Source organism: Cottoperca gobio, chromosome 9 (assembly GCF_900634415.1).
Source record: "Cottoperca gobio chromosome 9, fCotGob3.1, whole genome shotgun sequence".
Classification (NCBI taxonomy): Eukaryota; Metazoa; Chordata; class Actinopteri; order Perciformes; family Bovichtidae; genus Cottoperca; species Cottoperca gobio.
This window is the reverse complement of record NC_041363.1, coordinates 24,838,496-24,858,296: the sequence shown is the minus strand read 5'-3', so window position 1 is coordinate 24,858,296 and position 19,801 is coordinate 24,838,496. Positions and strand designations below refer to the sequence as shown.

Here is a 19,801-nt window from a genome sequence, read left to right as displayed (position 1 = left end):
ACTCTGCTGATTATACTAATTTAAGTTGATATCTCTGCAACACAAAACATAGACATTATATAAACATTTCTTTGACATAACGTCAATACTGTAACCTCTTCACATTCTGTTGATGGTGTTAGTTCATTTTTTAATGTTTTTTATAACTAATGTGAAACTAAATTGTAAAATATCATAACATATTATATCTCACCACAATAACATGCTACAGGTGTAAAAAAGTGTACTGTGATACAAAAACAGGAAGTGAATGTGAAAAATAAACAGAAACTTAAAGCTCAAAGGCAATATCCTACAAGTGTTATCAGATTACAATAACCCGAAACTAGCAGTGTAAGAAGATACCAATAAGCTGCTAAGCTTTGGTAGTTAATGATATTATCTGCTTCAAGGAACACAACAGTAGTTTAATATGTCACCATTTATTTTATCCTTTATTTAACGGAGTATACACACAATATTAATCATTTACACAAATGTTCAGTCCTTGTACCTTAATGGCCTTCCAAGTTGTTCTATATATATTGGACTGGTTGCACATGACACTACATTTATTAAATCCTTTAATGTATGCAAAAATACAATTTTGCATGTTTGTGTTTTTTATAACTTGCATACATACATTTGTGGAACGATTAATTTAAGTCATACGTAATATTGAATCATCACCCAGCCCTTGTGATGGATAAGATACATGTGCCAGATTTGATAAAATTCTTTTTTTTAAATTTCATTCAAATAAGTGCAGTAGTGTGTGAGAATAAATAATACATAATTACAAGAGCTTGCTAGAAATCCTTTCCAGACCCATCACACGCTGGACACAACCCGTTCAAACTTCACAAAAATAATAACCACAACGCCAAAACAATCAGAAACAAGAATGTCTTTTTCAGGCGGGCCGTCTTCCACTGTCAATAACCCTGTAACATCAAAACAGTACTGCTCACATTATAGATATTTATACAGTTTTAATGCATACTTTTTTAAATATCTGCATATCGGTCACTGTCAATACAAATCCTACATCCTGTATGTAGACGTGCACATACTCTACTCATACTTTTAATGTTGGTCATATTTGCTTTTTATATAATTTTATATAATATTTAAATATACACAGCTATTTTTTTCACATACTTCAGTACATATTAGTCTTGTCTATTCTTTAATTTTATTTTCCCAGCTTTGTTGTCTTTGTTCCGAGCTGTTGTATCTATTTCTGCTTGTTAAGATACCACTGTAAGACTTTGTGTATCCTTCTAAGTTATTGTTTACTTAAAAATAAATCAGGATACAGGAAAACGTGAGACAACTATCTTGCAACACATTCATCATTCGTATTTGACTTTGCTTCGAGAAAACACACTTCGCCAGAAAAACTTAATTGCAAAAATAAAAACTGTAAATACTAGCAAAATAACTGCCAGCAGAAACGCTACCACATCAATCGAGTGGTACTGGATAAAGGACATCTTGTAAGACTCCGTCCTTAGATGTGCAGCTCCTTTGTGCCTCATGACAAACTCGATCCAGAACATGGCCCTGTCCAGTGGTTTTATGGGCTGGTCTCTATGCAGGTTGGACAGCGCCTTCATCTTCTCCCTGTATGTTGGGTCATAGAGTACTTCCTTCAGCACCTCCAGGAAGTTGTCTTTGTTCAGAGTTGCAATGTCCAGGACTTTAGCCACACCTCTTGCTTCCATCCTGAAGAAGTTGTCAGGCTGGTCAAACATGAGGGGCAGGCCGACCAGGGGGACACCGTGGTAGATGGCCTCCTGGATTCCATTGGTTCCTCCGTGGGCCACAAACACTCTGGTCTTTGGGTGACCCAGGAGGTCTTTTTGAGGCAGCCAGTCCAAGAGTAAGGTGTTGTTCCCGAGGGTGGATGGTCTTTTGCCTTTGTGCCTCCAGATCACCTTCTGAGGAAGTTGGGCAAAAGCAGCGGCAATTTCCTCAGTGAGGTCCTCAGGAAGTTCTGCCACCAGGGTTCCTAATGTCATAACGATGACACCATGTTCACCAGAGCTCTGGACAAAGTCTTCAAGTTCTTTAGACAGGACCTCGGCGGGTTTGCACTGAAATCCTGAAATGTAGACGATGTTTGGCATTGTGGGTCGTGGGAACTCAAAGGTAAAATCGTTCCTCATCAGCCAGATGTCTGCTGCCTGAAACAGCTCCATGTAATGAACATCCTTTCCGAAGTAACGATGGACAAACGGTTTGTAGTTTGGTTCTGTGACATACCAAATTTGAAAACATGTAAAGACATAGCGAAGTAAGTTATTGATCCGCTCTTGAAACGTCATCTTGTCACTTAACTCTGCCCCTGTTATTGGGACATATGACAGTGGTGAAGGTGCAATTACATTATGCCCCTCACCCTGAACAGTCCACCTCACATTGAGTACAAGTGGAAGACCCAAACGGTGACCCAGAAGCACCCCTACACCACCTGCAGGGTCTGTCAAAACCAAATCATATTTATCATCATTCAGTCTCTGCATCAGTGTGGTATTCTCAAACATTTTCCCCACCATCTTAATAATTTTCTTATTCATCTGATAGAACTGTTCCACCAGTTCATACTCCAGGGATAAACGAGCCCAAAGTGAAGCACCTTTCCGTCGCATGTTCATCATTGTGGTTGCAAATGACCCAAAGCGTTCCTCCTCATAACCAGCAGAGGAATCAATAGTAATGGACTTGTAATGAGGGGACTCTTGCTCAATGAACCAGCTGTCTGATGACCTCAACACTGTGATGTTGTGTCCTCTGAAATGAAGTTCCTCAATGAGGACTTTCATGTTGATCCAGTGGCTTCCATCAAAGGGGACCACCAAGACTTTCCCTCCATTTACGAAGGTTGAAGAGCAGAGCAGCACTGCAACTGCCACCAAGGCCCGTCGGTACATCTCTGAAAGAGATTCGGACAAAAGATGTAAGAACGTTAGATTTGTCTCTTTCACCGAGGGTTTACAGTTCTTGGGTTCAAGAGTGTGCATCAACTTAACAAACAACCGAACATACTGAATTAAAATATAAGAGAACAGAGTTGTCTAATTTTAGCTACTTCATAGTTTTAGAAAGGTTTGTGCAGACTATAACTTTCTTATTTGGATAAAAATCTTGGGACATAATCATTCCTATACAAATGCAGTTCAATAATTGTGCTTATGGAATTCAAGTTGTTTATAAATGTTGGCCTTTTCATACATTACAACATGAGGAAAACATTGTATATATTTTATGACTTATTTTTATATTAGGCATTGATAGCCTACAATTTATTTCCAGGCCTGTTAAAAAATTTGGAAGAAACTGAAACAACCTCCAAGGCGTGGCTTAGTAGCCAATTTGCACACTGATGTTACTGTGTTCGTAAACAGCACAATACTTTTTTAGGCTGTAGCCTAATTATAATTTGAACTACAGTTATTTTTAGTTACTCCTGAGTGACTGTGGCTGTGGCTAAGGAGGTAAAGTGGTTGTCCACCAATCGGATGGTCGGTAGTTCGCACATGTTGAAGTACAGAACCCCAAATTGCTCCCAATGGCATGGCAAACGGTGTGAGGGTGTGAATGTTTATCACTCCAGATGAGCAGGTGGCACCTTGAATGTTCTGCCTCTGTATGAATGTGTGTGTTAAGGCTGACACGTGTTGCAAAAGCGCTTTAAGTGGTCGCAAAGGCTATACAAATGCAATCCATTCACCATATTTTATATACAATATTTTACAAATACACTTATAATGTATTTGAATTATACAGAGCACATACATATAATTTGAACTGTAGTTTGAAAAGCGTTTGAAACGGCTGTACTGTACTTTGAAACAGTCAATAAAATTCAGTAAATAGCAAAGTTGTCCGTTTCAATGCGATATATTCATGTAATAAATTTAAATGAGATGGTAATCTGCATGAGAAATAAAGGGAAAAAAATAGGTTATAATAATCATCTGCTTATAGTGATCAATTGAACTCAACAGACGTGATCACTATACCAGGTTTCTAGTGTATTACATACAGTTGCATGGTCCATTGTTTTCTTTTTCTCGGACAGAAAATACAACTTTGAAACTTTGAAAGTGAAAATTCTCACAAATTATAAGAGATTTGATACAATGCTAGACAGAGATGACTTCATTCATTGCTGGTTGTGTTAACTTAGAAGGTGGGCGAATTTACCCGAAAATACCTACAAACAACATACCCAAAGTAAATTGAAAGCTGCTCTTCAACCATTTGCACCAGCTGCATGATTCTGGTCTCATTCAAAAGATAACTCTCTTATTGTTCTTGCCAAACATTGAAGAATCACTCCAAATGCTTCTGGCACTGAGTAATAGTGGTCTGAATATACTGAATTTGAAGAAAATACACTCTGCCAGAATTTCTTTGTTGAAAAAGATGTCTGAAGATGGGTATAGCTGGTAGTCCCGAGCTGAAATACACAATAGAAACATAGAACCAAGTGTTATCAAGTTCAAGTTCCGATTGGCTCAAATGAAGTGTCAATCTAATGCTGAGAGCCCGCGCTAAAACCAGGATGTGTCTGAACCGTGATAAGCGCATAAGATATTCGTTATGACTGTTTATGTTCACACAATGTAAAAATTGATCAGCTGATTTCACAGATTGCAACACCTGTTCATGGACTTTTATCGATGTGACGATGTTCACAGTGGATATCTTTTTGCCAGGAACGAACGTGTGGACATCTGGCAATGGCTTATGAGCGTCTTTTTCAAAATATTGCTGAAAAGAGGATATTTATGAGGCTTTATAGGTAAGTTGGCTCAAAGTTATGATTTTGATTTTGAGTGTACTTGCTAGTTTGAGGAGCTGATTGTACCACTGTTGTGATTTTCATCTCCATATTAAAATAGACGAGATTCTAAGCCTTCCAAAAATATAAAAAAATATTTAGCTTTTTTCAGAATTAAAAAATGTACATGTACAGGCGCAATAAAACTCCTGCTGGGCCCGCCGGCGGGCCCGCACACGGTAAGAGGTTTTAACTATGCTTAGAATGTGTTCATTTTGTGAAATCTATGTTTTCAACTACCTCTCGAAAATAACGACAAACAGGAGGAAAAATTGTAATTACAAACTAAAAATCTGTCATAAAGAACAAACCTTGATCAAGTCTATACATATGATGAGTTAAACATTCAATAGTGGACAATGTTCTGTATTTTCTAACCTGCATCTGTATTTGAATCTGCATTAAAAAACAAGCATGATACATAGGGTTGGACAATATAGTTATCTTTAATATTATGATAGTAAATATATTTTCCTATGTCTACATTGTGCTTTTATATTGTATATGTTTATATATAACAGAGTGAGTCATTATGTTTGCATACTTTATATATATGGTCCAGTGTATATACTACTGTGTATACTGTAATTATTGTCCAGGAAGCAGCTAGCATGCAAGTTTTTCATTTATATATTTGCAGACTGGTGGCACATAATAACATATACATTGAATCCTTGAATGTATGTAAAAGTACATATAAAAGAACCACTCTTTTGTGTTTTTATTTATACATTTAAATCATTATTTGGGAAACATGAATTTGTGGAACGATTAACATTACATCACATCATCACTAAAAATCATAAACAATATTGAATCATTGCCCAGCCCTATTGATAGACAATAACAAGAAACATACCCGTTTTTATCAAATTAATCTTATTTAATTTCATTCAAATGAAAGCAGTGGCTTATGAGAATACGTTTTCTTTCTTTCTTTCTTTTTTAACCCTGACATTCTAACATAGACATCCTTCAAAAGATTCCTGAATATTGACTACAAACTGATCGCTTGACTCAAGGTTTAATTTTCCAAATGACCAAATTGTATTGTAAATGATATACAGATTTTTGAGGTATCTTGCTAACACACCAAAATTTAAACAAATGTATCATTCCTTTTTTACTTTGCCTCTACAAAACACTCTCTGCCACAAAAACTTAACTACAGAAATAAAAACTGTAAATACTAGCAAAATAACTGCCAGCAGAAACGCCACCACATCAATCGAGTGGTACTGGATAAAGGACATCTTGTAAGACTCCGTCCTTAGATGTGCAGCTCCTTTGTGCCTCATGACAAACTCGATCCAGAACATGGCCCTGTCCAGTGGTTTTATGGGCTGGTCTCTATGCAGGTTGGACAGCGCCTTCATCTTCTCCCTGTATGTTGGGTCATAGAGTACTTCCTTCAGCACCTCCAGGAAATTGTCTTTGTTTACAGTTGCAATGTTCAGGACTTTGGCCACACCTCTTGCTTCCATCCTGAAGAAGTTGTCAGGCTGGTCAAACATGAGGGGCAGGCCGACCAGGGGGACACCGTGGTAGATGGCCTCCTGGATTCCATTGGTTCCTCCGTGGGCCACAAACACTCTGGTCTTTGAGTGACCCAGGAGGTCTTTTTGAGGCAGCCAGTCCAAGAGTAAGGTGTTGTTCCCGAGGGTGGATGGTCTTTTGCCTTTGTGCCTCCAGATCACCTTCTGAGGAAGTTGGGCAAAAGCAGCGGCAATTTCCTCAGTGAGGTCCTCAGGAAGTTCTGCCACCAGGGTTCCTAATGTCATAACGATGACACCATGTTCACCAGAGCTCTGGACAAAGTCTTCAAGTTCTTTAGACAGGACCTCGGCGGGTTTGCACTGAAATCCCGAAATGTAGACGATGTTTGGCATTGTGGGTCGTGGGAACTCAAAGGTAAAATCGTTCCTCATCAGCCAGATGTCTGCTGCCTGAAACAGCTCCATGTAATGAACATCCTTTCCGAAGTAACGATGGACAAACGGTTTGTAATTCGGTTCTGTGACATACCAAGTTTGAAAACAAATGAAGAAATAGTAAAATATGTTCTTGACCCGTTGGGGAAATGTCATCTTGTCCGTCAGCTCTGCCCCTGAGATTGGGACATATGACAGTGGGGAAGGTGTGATTGCATTATGCGCTTCACCCTGAACAGTCCACCTCACATTGAATACAAGTGGAAGACCCAAACGGTGACCCAAAAGCACCCCTACACCAATCGCAGGGTCTGTCAGAACCAAATCATATTTGGCATCATTCAGTCTCTGCATCAGTGTCGTATTCTCAAACATTTCCCCCACCATCTGAATCATTTTCTTATTCATCTGATAGAACTGTTCCACCAGTTCATACTCCAGGGATAAACGAGCCCAAAGTGAAGCACCTGGAAGCACGCTGGAAGCACGCTGGATGTTCAGCATTGTGGTAACAAATTTCCCAAAGCCTTTCTCATCAAAACCACTAGAGGAATTTATTGTGATGGACTTGTAGTGAGGGGACTCTGACTTGATGTACCAGCTGTCTGATGGCCGTATCACTGTGATTTTGTGGCCTCTTGAGTGAAGCTCCTCGACAAGGACTTTCATGTTGATCCAATGGCTTCCATCTACAGGGACCACCAAAACGTTCCCTGAGTTTACTAAGGGTGAAGAGCAGAGCAACACTGCAAGTGCCACGAAGATCAGTCGGTACATATCTGAAAGAGAATCTGATATGAGATGTAAGAATGTTAGATCTGTCCTGCTCAAAAAGGCTTTACAGTTCTTGGGTTCAATAGTATTCAAATAACTGAACATTAATCTGGCAGCTCATTTGCAAACTATGGCTAGTGGTTTATAAAATGACATGACTTACTGTGTTGCAGAGGTCCTGAACCTTATGACAAACTGAAACTGTAGATTAGATTACTAAATATATTGATAATTCTACTTTCTCTCATTTAATTTGTAAAACGATCAATTGAGATCAGCTAATGGTTAGATACTGGTAGGATATTTGAGAGATGGCATCATCAATACCGCTAACCGGAGTTAGAATAGTTGAATAGTAGTTGTAGTCAGAGTTGTGAGTAGTCCTGCTTCCAGACTACAGGCTCAACGGACCCTTAGTAAATTAGTTTTTTTAGGAGTACAGGAGTATAGGAGTACTTGTCTTTTTGACACCTCAGATTCTTTCCAACTAATTTTGGCGGACAGGTGAAGTTGAATGCAGGAGAAATTTTAGTTTCCAAAAAAGGCACTTTGTTCTTGTGTTTGTTTTAGAATTCAAAAGCTCTGGTGATTTTAGTCAAAGGAAAGGGACACTTAACTAATCAAGTGTGAAGGGCCAGATATACTTCAAAATAGACATTGGCATTGGGTATCTGCGTACCTGGACGTGTCCTCACATGCACTGATGGCGTGTACGGTCCTCATACAGTAGATTTGCTGCATTTTGGACGTCCACATTTTTTGGACATCTGCCTATTTTTTGGACATAGGCAGATGATGACATTGACGTCATGTGGACCCTTGCGTCAATGCCAATAAGTATGCAAATGTGTAACCACTTATTCGAAATTAGTTTTCAATCATAATTAAAACCATTGGTTTAAACCAAAGTTTAAACCATTAAGATGAAAGCCAACTGCCTTCTGAGTCTTGATAGTTGACTTTGGGAGTAAGACTGTCATGTGCAAGATAATGCAAAATAGCTCCAGTACACAAGGGTACTGCTCTGAAGAACAAATACCAATTTTTCACAGCTGAGAGCAATGACTGTCTGATAAAAGTGGATGAACACCACTACAAGGCTTTCCACAAAGGATTTTCAGCAAACAGAGGCACACTGCTGCAAGACTTAAATGCGAAATTTACCTAAATACACAACACAACCACAGTGTGGGAATTCCTGCCGCTTATTCCCAGGAGGTTTACAAAAGCCATTTGGATTTGGTAGATGTTCCCCCTCTCACGTTTCTCACCTTTGTGTTCATGTACATGTGTGGCTCAGTAATGAGCAGCTGCCTTTTGTATTTACAAGGGTACAAGGGTACAAAGGTCAAATGAGCTTTCACATATCGTGCTAACAAGAATAAGAACAACAACTGTGAGCTTTAGATTCACAGAGTGCTTCAAGCATGTAATAAAATGGTTTTGTGTAAACAAAAGTAATATTGATTAAAGATAATACATATGTACTACTACTACTACTATTACTACTACTACTACTACTACTACTACTACTACTACTACTACTACTACTACTACTACTACTACTACTACTATTTTAAAATGAGCTATTAATAACACATTTTGAGACCTGAGAGATGGGAGCAATCCATTTAATAGCCAAGACGAGCTGTAATAAATACAAGTACATGTTCTCTGTATAAGGAAATAAAAGGTCTGACACTGACATTTCTGCAACTGTGTAAACTGATACTACATAGAACATTTAGTTTTTTTGAATCTGGGTATTATTGTTTTTCCCTGTTGCTGTGAGTTTGCGTTTTAGGCTGAACTTTAGGAATACTAGAGTTGTAAATGAGCACTGTTTGAAGCCATGTTGCTTAAAGCATTCTTTCAGTCAGGAAACATCTGGAAGTCGCTAGACTTTGAAACCGTAGCATTCATCTGCTAGTCCTCAGGGTTTAGCTGCATACTCTTTGCATGCACATATTCATCTCAGCAATACTTGCGTAATCCAACATGAACACAAGACAAACCACACTGAAATCAGTAAAAATATTATTTTAGCTTGTAAAACTCTTTTGCTGGTCTTGATTCTTTGATCTGAACACTTACCGAGAGCGTCTCAGTCAACGGAGTTCACGTGTGAACACAAGCTTGCTTGTGCGTCCAGACTTCCTCACAGCAGACGGCTGACTGACTGTCGTACAGCTCTGACGGTTACAGCAGCTCGGAGGACTAGCAGGACTAAAGTTCAGAGAGTGTGGTATCAAATAGCAGCAGGTTAGTGACACAATGGAGAGAAAGTCTCCTGTGTCAAACTTGGACCTTCACCATAACGATGTAAGATAAGACTGAGCAGTTGTTTAATCCTTATTAAAGCACATTTCCTAATCTTTGCCCTATCTGTAAACACTGAGAATCCATGCAGTGATTTTTAGTTAGTCATGATTAAAGAAAATAAAGTTAAAAAACACAGAGGCTGCAATAATAAACATTGAATTGTGTAGATAAAACGTTTAAATAGTCAAAGTGTTGTGAAAAATACCACAATAAAAAATAAAAACAAAACACGGATTGGGTTGGATTAAAAAAAGAAGTGATTTAAAACCTAACAAAGAGAACTCTACAATGAAGCAAACCGATTTAAAAAGGCACAAAAAAAATTCTTATTCTTAGTCATGATTGTAAAGTCGGTGTTATGTAATCTGAAGGTTATTAGGGAGTAACCAAACTGTGCTCACTACATCATTTTGTTCACTGACTTTAAAACAGTATATAAAACAAATATGTTTTGCAAAGAAGCTGAGGTGAAGGATTTTGTCAGAAGAAAAAGGACACGTTTACCATTGGACTAAATGTGATCGCGGTGATACAAATCTGTCTACGCACACACACACACACACACACACACACACACACACACACACACACACACACACACACACACACACACACACACACACACACACACACTCATAAGGTGAAAACAATAGTAGATTTTCTGTTGCTGCTGGGAACAAGTATTCTGTACTTTTTGTACCAGGCTGTAAACATGTTTATTTCTGTTGTAAAGTCGGGCATTTTAACATGGGGGTCCATGGAGATCTTTAAGTCCCCACCTTCTGAAAAAGCCAGTTTGCTTTAAATGACTTGCGAGAAAAATAGGGTGAACCTTTGCAAAGGTAGTTTTTCATAATATGTCCCCAATGTGTAAGGTATGGCTATCATTTAAGTTTATAACATTCAAAAAACAAATGAACATTATCAACAAGATGTGAAGAGGTTATAGTGTTGATGTTATGTCAAAGACACCTATGTGTTGTGTTGCAGAGATGAAGTTAGCATGCTAACTGACTAGCTGCGCTCCGTCCAGTCCTGTAATACCACTTGTTCCTCCAGAGGTGATAGTGAGTCACTGTAGAGCCAGTCTGCCCTCAGTACAGAGGGTATAGAAGTGGAGCTGCACCAACTGGCTTGTCAATAATACAGCCGTTTCTGTTTTATAGTTTGTTTATTGGATTACATTAAAATTTGCATTAACGAGAAATCGACCTGCACCCATGCCTTGTCTTCACAGCCACTAGGAGTTGAGCGGTCGGCAGACCGATGAGACGGGCGTAGTTTCAGTTAGCAATTATCTTGAGTTCAGCCACAGTAGTCTTATCCTGGGGGACTGCAAACTTTCTGTTGCTGCCGTTACACAGGTTAGACCCAGCTCTCCACCAGCCCACTGTGACTTCAGGCGATGGGGCTTGTGCTGGCTGAACTCAAGTCTCTTCGGTTGCTGACTGGGGTTCCGTCTCTGCTGAGTGCCGGCTGAACTGACCTCTCTCCTCCCCCGGAGGACTGCTATCTTTATGTAAACTTACGTAACGTTTCACGGACTGTGCAGGCCCGGTTAACTTAGTCCCACAGTAAACACACAGATGGGTGACATAAACTACAGGCCGACGCCACAAGATTATAAGATAGCAGTGTTATTTTGACTCTCAGAGTTTCAGCACTTTGGTGGAATTTGCATATTCTTGCATTATTGTTAGTTGCTAGTAGGTAGTAGGTAGGTAGTAGTATACATTTAGATTGTATGGACCCTATAGTCTATGTGAAATGCTACCCCTTATTTCTTGCAGGTGGCTCAGAACTAAACATTGCCCCTTTACTTAAGAACCAATGGACCTCTTCCAGTCTTATAAAATTGACTAATACCTTATCATTTGATGAGCTCGAAGAATAAAAGTAGACTGAAACACATTATTACTAATTCAAAAACATTTCCCTTTTCCTTCTCTTCTTCCATCTCCAGCCCAACCGTCTAGAAGCCTTTGCAGTAGTCGGGCAGCCAGTGTGGCGCCATCCCCGTCCCTCTCCAGGCGCTTGGATACTGCCCGAACCCTGTCATCTCCCAACAACACCCTCCACAAACAGTGTAACGAGAGACCCCAACCTCATCTAAACCAGGACTCCCTGTCTTCTGATGCAGGTGTAAGCTGCTACACAGAGCTGTACCCCGGCCCCCAGAGCTACGTAGAGAGGCTGTGGGTGGAGGAAGGGTCAGTAGGCATTGATCCACTGAGGGTGGAGGACGGGAACTTGTACTTCTTGCCGGTGGTGGAGACGGTCTCTTCTTTCAAACCGAGTAGGTACCAGTCGTCGCTCATGCCCAAGGAGAATAAGCCTTTGGAGGTGGGCATCCTACGGAGGGTGAAGGAGCTGCTGGCGGAGGTCGACCCCAGGACAGCAGTCAAACATATCACCAAGGCTGACTGCATGGTACTGTTTAAAGTCAATATTTTTTGATTAACAGTGGCTAAAATTACTGTTTTTAATGTGAACAGGGTCGCTCAATGTATTATCATCTATCATTCTCCTAAAAAACTTCTTAGCAGCTCTTTAGCCTCAATGTATGGCCCACAACAAAACTGCTTTGATTCAGTCTCACCGCTTTATCATTTCCAGATGCAACAGGCAGTTCTGTCCCAGCAGCAAACAACAGACGGACACAGTTAGAGACTAGCCGCTGAAGAAAGTGGAACATTTTGCAGATAAAACAATGCTAATATTGCTCTGTATATGCTGCATGTGTGGATTAGGAGCTTTTTGCTTACCCATTAGCTTTAAAAACCTAACTATAAGATGATAGTGTGTCAATGTTAATTCATAATCTGTGTACAGTAAACTTGTGTGCAGGAAAACGTCATAAAGTAAGTGATAACACATGACGAGGTGTTCTGAGAAGAAATTGTATATTGTCTTGCTCATACAGTAGCCACTAACTAATGAAAATCACCCCACAAATATAAAGACCCACTTACAGGAGTGGACCAATAAACATGTGTTTGTGTTTCCCAGGTGGCCAGAATTCTGGAGGTGACTCCAGAAGTGCAAAGGACGATGGGAGTTAGTTCTGGGATGGAGCTGCTAACGTTGCCACATGGCCAACAGTTGAGACTGGATCTCCTGGAGAGGTGAGTAAGGATTCATAAATCCTGGACACAAACCTTGTCCAACCAGTAGTTGTGTCCAAGAGACCATACATGATCGTTCAGTGGTGTGACAGAGTGGTGTTTCTTTATTGTCACGGACAACCTTTGGCTGAATATAGAAAGGGGTTTTATAGAGCAGCCAAGTTTCATTAAAGGTCCAGTGTGTAGGATTTAGTGGATTTAGTGGATTTAGTCTCAGAAAATTAGAATATTGTGATAAAGTTCTTTATTTTCTGTAATGCAATTAAAAAAACAAAAATGTCATGCATTCTGGATTCATTACAAATCAACTGAAATATTGCAAGCCTTTTATTATTTTAATATTGCTGATTATGGCTTACAGCTTAAGAAAACTCAAAAATCCTATCTCAAAAAATTAGAATAGTTCCTCAGACCAAGTAAAAAAAAAAGATTTATAACAGCAAAACAAAATCAAACATTTGAAAATGTCCATTAATGCACTCAGTACTTGGTTGGGAATCCTTTTGCACGGATTACTGCATCAATGCGGCGTGGCATGGAGGCAATCAGCCTGTGGCATTGCTGAGGTGTTATGGATGCCCAGGATGCTTCAATAGCGGCCTTTAGCTCATTAGCATTGTTGGGTCTGGTGTCTTTCAGCTTCTTCTTCACAATACCCCACATATTCTCTATGGGGTTCAGGTCAGGGGAATTGGCAGGCCAATCGAGGACAGTAATGCCATGGTCAGTACACCAGTTACTGGTGGTTTTGGCACTGTGGGCAGGTGCCAGATCATGCTGGAAAATGAATTCCTCATCTCCATAGAGCTTTTCAGCAGACGGAAGCATGTAGTGCTCTAAAATCTCTTGGTACACAGCTGCATTTACTCTGGGCTTGATGAAACACAGTGGACCAACACCAGCAGCTGACATGGCTCCCCAAACCATCGCTGACTGTGGGAACTTCACACTGGATTTCAAGCAACTTGGATTTTGCTCCTCTCCAGCCTTTCTCCAGACTCTGGCGCCTTGACTTCCAAATGAAATACAAAACTTGCTTTCGTCTGAAAAGAGGACTTTGGACCACTCTGCAACTGTCCAGTGCTTCTTTTCCATAGCCCAAGTCAGACGCTTCTTCCGTTGTCTTGAGTTCAGAAGTGGCTTGACCATGGGAATACGGCTATTGTAGCCCATTTCCCGGACACGTCTGTGAACAGTGGCTTTTGATACCTGGACTCCAGCTTCAGTCCACTGTCTTTGAAGCTCCCCCAAATTCTGGAAGCGACTCTTCTTCACAATGCTGTTAAGGCTGCGGTCATCTCTCTTGGTTGTGCAGCGTTTCCTGCCACATTTCCCCCTTCCAACAGACTTTTTGTGGATGTGCTTTGAAACTGCACTCTGTGAACAGCTTGCTCTTTGAGACATTTCTTTTTGTGTCTTACCCTCCTGATGGAGGGTGTCAATGATGGTCCTCTGGACAGCAGTCAGATCAGCAGTCTTCCCCATACTTGTGATTTAGTTTACTGAACCAAGCTGAGTGTTTTTCAAGGCTCAGGAAACCCTTGCAGGTGTTTCGAGTTAATTAGACGATTCAAGTGATTCGTTGAACACCCTACTAGTATACTTTTTCATGATATTCTAATATTTAGAGATAGGATATTTGAGTTTTCTTAAGCTGTATGCCATAATCAGCAATATTAAAATAATAAAAGGCTTGCAATATTTCAGTTGATTTGTAATGAATCCAGAATGTATGACATTTTTGTTTTTTTAATTGCATTACAGAAAATAAAGAACTTTATCACAATATTCTAATTTTCTGAGACAGTCCTGTAGTGGTGAGGTTGCAGATTGCAGCCGACTGAATATTCCCTGTCTTTCCATGTGTGTCTGAGAACTACAGTGGCCTTCAGGTAACGTAAAAACGTAAAAGGCCCTCTCTAGAGCCAGAATATGGTTTGTCCCTTTAGGGCTACTGTAGAAAGATGGCAGTGCAACATGGGGCACTCTGTGGAAGAGAACCTGCTCCAAGCCCACAGGAAGAGCGCCAATTTTCGTATAAGAAAAAACATGGAATTATAACATCCGGGTGCTGGCACTGACGTCATTTTAACCGTCAAAAGCAATGGTCACTGCAGGGAAAAATAACTGTTTTGTACATTCATCTCTTATTGTACAAAACGCCAAAAAACACACAACAAGTTGCAGTTTTTATTAATTCATGAATCGGTGAATTGGGTGTAATGCTCGCACTGTCAGGCCCTGTGTACTCATGTGTATGCTACCGTTGGCTTGTTAACAATATGTGATGCTGTGTTAATTTTAACAAGCTGACATGCTAAATGTTGCATGTTAGCAGACTGACCTAAACCTGACAAAGTATAGCTTTGAATGATGAAAAATAATGAAAGTGTAAAACTGAGACTGACCCTTTGATTTAGGGAACGATATGTCCTTTCCTCTGGTGCTTACTCAGCCTATGTGTTATGGGGTAGTGCCAGTGTAGCTGTTGATTTTTCATGAGATAAGTTTATAATTGACCTCCTAAAGCAATATCTGATTTTTGTGTCATTCTCCTCACTGGTGAAATAGGGCTGATATGACGATATGATTGTGATATGAGCTAAACGTTAACAACTCCCCCTCTCTCCACCCTCCTGCAGGTTCCAAACCATGGCCATCATGTTGGCTGTGGATGTGTTGGGCTGCACAGGGACGACTGAGGAGAGGGCAGGCCTGCTGCATAAAATCATCCAAATCGCAGCTGAGCTCAAGAGCACCATGGGCAACATGTTTGGCTTTGCTGCCGTCATGAGAGCTTTAGAACTGCCGCAGGTAAATATGCAACCTACACCCTGATAATAAGTGCAAACAATTATAAGGATACAACTCCGAACAGCAAGAATTTTGCAGGTATATTAGCTAAAATGGATACAATTATTTTAAGTCCAGTACAATAGCTTCAAATAAGCCAACCATTGTATGGTTGCTGTTGAAACAGGTGGGTGTTCAGTCTGTGATGGAAGGTGTGAAGTAGTTTATCCCATTTCAGAATAAATACCTCTAAAAAAAAAATACAACCCAGGAAACATGGGCTAACTAAAACTAAAAACTTGTACTTTGTAATTAAAATCCCATTTTATTTTTGTAAGGAAAGATTTGCACTCACAGTACCTTGTTTATCCCATTGAACAGGTATACTGAGATAAACATCACATCCAGTCCATCCAATACCATTACAGATTTTGTCCCCTCCAGACTAACCATCAAATAAATCCCTTGTACCAAATATCATATTATAGCTAAAACACTATAGAAATAAGATATTCTATTAAATTACGCTTAAATACCAGTGTGAGCTAAATATATTGCAGTTTAAATCCCATGTTCTTCTGAGTGCACCCCTGCATGTGGAGGCACTACTGCCAGGTTTTAATGGTGATGTTTTTCTGTCTCTCAGGTATCCCGTCTGGAGCAGACATGGACGGCGCTACGGCAGCGACACACAGAGGGCGCTATTCTCTACGAGAAAACTCTGAGGCCGTTTATGAAGAGTCTGAATGACGGGAGAGGTAGGGGTCCTCCTACATGCTCCTTTTGCAGGGCACACCTTCCTTTAAACCAAAATCACTGACTGTGTCTGTGTGTGTGTCCTCCAGAAAGCTGTCCGTTGTCCAACACCAGCTTCCCCCACGTACTACCCCTCCTGTCTCTGCTGGAGAAGAGCATGGCGGTGGGTGAGGGGACAGAGCCGTGGGAGACGGTGGAAGTCGGAGTGGACGTGGTCATGTTTCACCTGGGAGCAGCGAGGACCATCGCTCAGCTGGGGGGCATCTACCGCTCCAACGCTGAGTGCAAATTACAAGGTAAGAGAGTTGAGAGAGGTGCGTTGTTGATCAAAACTTGTCAGAGGGACATTAAACATGCATTATTTTCAATAACCAAATTAAAGTAATAGTTTCATTTAGTAAAAGACATTAAAATGCTTGCAAATCCACCGAGTTGGTGGATTTAAGAAAGAGTGGCTGACAGTTAATAAACTTCATCCAGCTGACATCTTTGGCTTTAAAACATTTGTTGAAAGACTGTTATTATTTCACTAATCAACCAGGTAATTAGGTTTTGTTTTTTTTTAACCAAATTTGCGTCCAAACAGAAATGTGAGAGGCCTTGTTCCCAGTTGTTTTTCCTGAATTTAGTATTTAAGATTTATTTTTTATTTTAATGGGGTTAAAACAAACAAACAAAAAATAACAGAAAAACATTCATTATTATCAAATTGTGAACTCTGCTGTTGATCCACTGATGGTGATGTGATGTTGCAGGTTTCCCGGAGCAAGCAGAGGTCCTGGAGCTCTTCCTGACTGACTTCCAGATGAGGCTGCTTTGGGGTAGCAAGGGTGCTGAGGAGAGCCAGGCTCTGCGGTACGCCAAGTTTGACCAGGTCCTGACCGCCTTGTCCTACAGGCTGGAGCCGCCTGTCAGACCACGTTGACCACGACATGTTTCTAATAACTTTGTTTATCCGGGATGAGCTCAGAAACCACTAGATGCAGAGGACGGTGGAGGCACTTGAAGCATGAGGTAGTACAGCACCCTGGAGGACAAAAGATGCAAACCAAGAAGCTGCAAAATGTACAGTTTTATGGCATCACAGCTCCTGCTTTGGTGCTTTGTCTTCTCACAAACTCACTGTATTCTCATTTACCATCCTCATCATGGATTATTCGATTATTTACAAATATATATATTCTTAACTGAGGATTTACACCACTTTAATGTCTCAGAATGTCAATGCTAAAAGACTTCATCTATCCTACTATGGAAGTGGGGTGTGGTTATGGCGCCGGCTGCTGGTGGAGAGATTGGATTGTCTCAGCTGGAGGTCAGACAGCTGGACAGAGAGACAGAGAGACAACGAGAGAGAGACAGAGAGTACCAGACCAACAGTGGAACGTGTGACTGTGTACAAGTCCTGGCACAGATGTATGATTAATAAACCTGTTGTGTCCACACCCAACCTACTCTCCTTCTGTCATTGTGACCTGAGTGGGGCAGGAGTCTCCACACGCACATTGAACTAAATCGTGAAGGGAAGGCGATCAGTGTAAATATGTGCTACTGTGCCAGGTTCTGTTGTGGTATGATGCTTTTGTTTTGCAAAAGAAACGTTTTTTTTTCTTCATGAAAATAGTTTCTAAGATGAGGCTGTGCCTCGGTCTGTTAGCCTAATGAAAGGCTGGACCTTCCCTAAATCTACAACTGTATGAACTGTATGTCATATTATACAACCCAATAACAGAATAACACTGTATCTACATTTTCATTTGTTGTATTGTGTTCCCCATCATGTGTTAATCATTAGGATTTTCTAATTCGAAGTGAATATTTAATGTAATCTTGAGATTAGTGGCGCTGTTATCAGAAATGTTGCTTTTTTTTTTTCTCTTCCAAATGAAAGTTCTTCACATTATCACACAAACTGTATCTTTTATTATTACTGTGTGGATTGGAAGAGAGTGAACTCACCCTAACCACACAAGTAGAGCACGCAGGGACAGAGCATTTATATTATCTTATTATTAATGTCTAATATTTATCTGAAATGTGAAATGGAAATAAACATGTTTACCTCACTCTTTGGATACAACTGTCACATCTGTTACATGTGTGTCGCTGTGCACTACAACTGACTCGTGCTGCATTTTGTATAATAAAAATCTATACAGATTTCTCACATTTATTTGAAGAAATTTGGGATTTTTTTTATGTTCTTTGAGGTGTGATGAAATTTAAAGTTGCAAACTGACGTGTTTTGATGCAACGTGTGTGATGACATATCTGTGTGTCTGTGACAGAGCACACAGTAAGTATATCACAACAACCTTTACAAAAGCCACACCAAAGACTAACAACTTGTTTTCTCTTAATGAAAACTAACTCTCTCTAAAGTGGTTGTCTTGCCGTCAAAAGAAATACATTTCATTAAATCATATAAAGTTGTTTTTTCCAGTTCAGTTTTTCCAGTCCGTCCTATTGTTACTCAAAAAATTAACTTCAATTAAATTAAGCACCATCACCATGGCTCCCTAACAGACCATTTCCACATTAATAGCACCTGCTACTGTTTAAATTACATTTTCTAGGAGGTTCTATATTCTTTTACTGTGAATTATTTCTGATTGAAGAGGAACAATGCGGATTCCGTCCTGGTCGTGGAACAATGGACCAACTCTTCACTCTCGCAAGGATCCTGGAGGGGGCCTGGGAGTACGCCCAACCAGTCTACATGTGTTTTGTGGATCTGGAGAAGGCGTATGACTGGGTCCCCCGGGTGATACTGTGGGAGGTGCTGCGGGAGTATGGTGTGAGGGGGTCACTTCTGAGGGCCATCTGATCCCTGTACGCCCAAAGCGAGAGTTGTGTCCGGATACTTGGCAGTAAGTCGGACTCGTTCCCAGTGAATGTTGGCCTCCGCCAGGGCTGCGCTTTATCACCAATCCTGTTTGTAATTTTCATGGACAGGATATCGAGGCGTAGTCGTGGAGGAGAGGGGTTGCAGTTCGGTGGCCTAAGGATCTCATTGCTGCTCTTTGCAGATGATGTGGTCCTGATGGCGTCATCGGTTTGTGACCTTCAGCAGTCACTGGATCGGTTCGCAGCCGAGTGTGAAGCGGTTGGGATGAAGATCAGCACCTCAAAATCTGAGGAAAAGAGAGCTGAGCCAGAAGGCAAAGCTCTCAATCTTCCGGGCGATCTTCATTCCTACCCTCACCTATGGTCATGAAGGCTGGGTCATGACCGAAAGAACGAGATCACAGGTACAAGCGGCCAAAATG

The 19,801-nt window shown here is 40.5% G+C and overlaps 1 protein-coding gene and 2 pseudogenes across 2 annotated transcripts in view; 1 reads left to right on the top strand and 2 right to left on the bottom strand.

Annotated features, from left to right (window-relative positions):
• The window catches only part of LOC115013313 (SH2 domain-containing protein 3C-like), a 61,403-nt gene that overhangs the window by 18,740 nt on the left and 22,862 nt on the right, over positions 1-19,801 (top strand). The window contains exons 7-12 of one of the 2 annotated variants that reach the window (XM_029439524.1): positions 11,822-12,288; positions 12,868-12,983; positions 15,626-15,797; positions 16,423-16,534; positions 16,622-16,828; positions 17,288-17,406. In XM_029439524.1, the coding sequence (XP_029295384.1) occupies positions 11,822-12,288; positions 12,868-12,983; positions 15,626-15,797; positions 16,423-16,534; positions 16,622-16,828; positions 17,288-17,406 (1,193 nt within the window). Of the gene's footprint in view, positions 1-11,821; positions 12,289-12,867; positions 12,984-15,625; positions 15,798-16,422; positions 16,535-16,621; positions 16,829-17,287; positions 18,693-19,801 lie in introns of those variants that run through there. The other variant, XM_029439523.1, reaches the window with a different exon arrangement.
• LOC115013164 (UDP-glucuronosyltransferase 2B14 pseudogene) lies at positions 1,335-2,822 on the bottom strand (annotated as a pseudogene).
• LOC115013314 (UDP-glucuronosyltransferase 2A2 pseudogene) lies at positions 5,608-7,446 on the bottom strand (annotated as a pseudogene).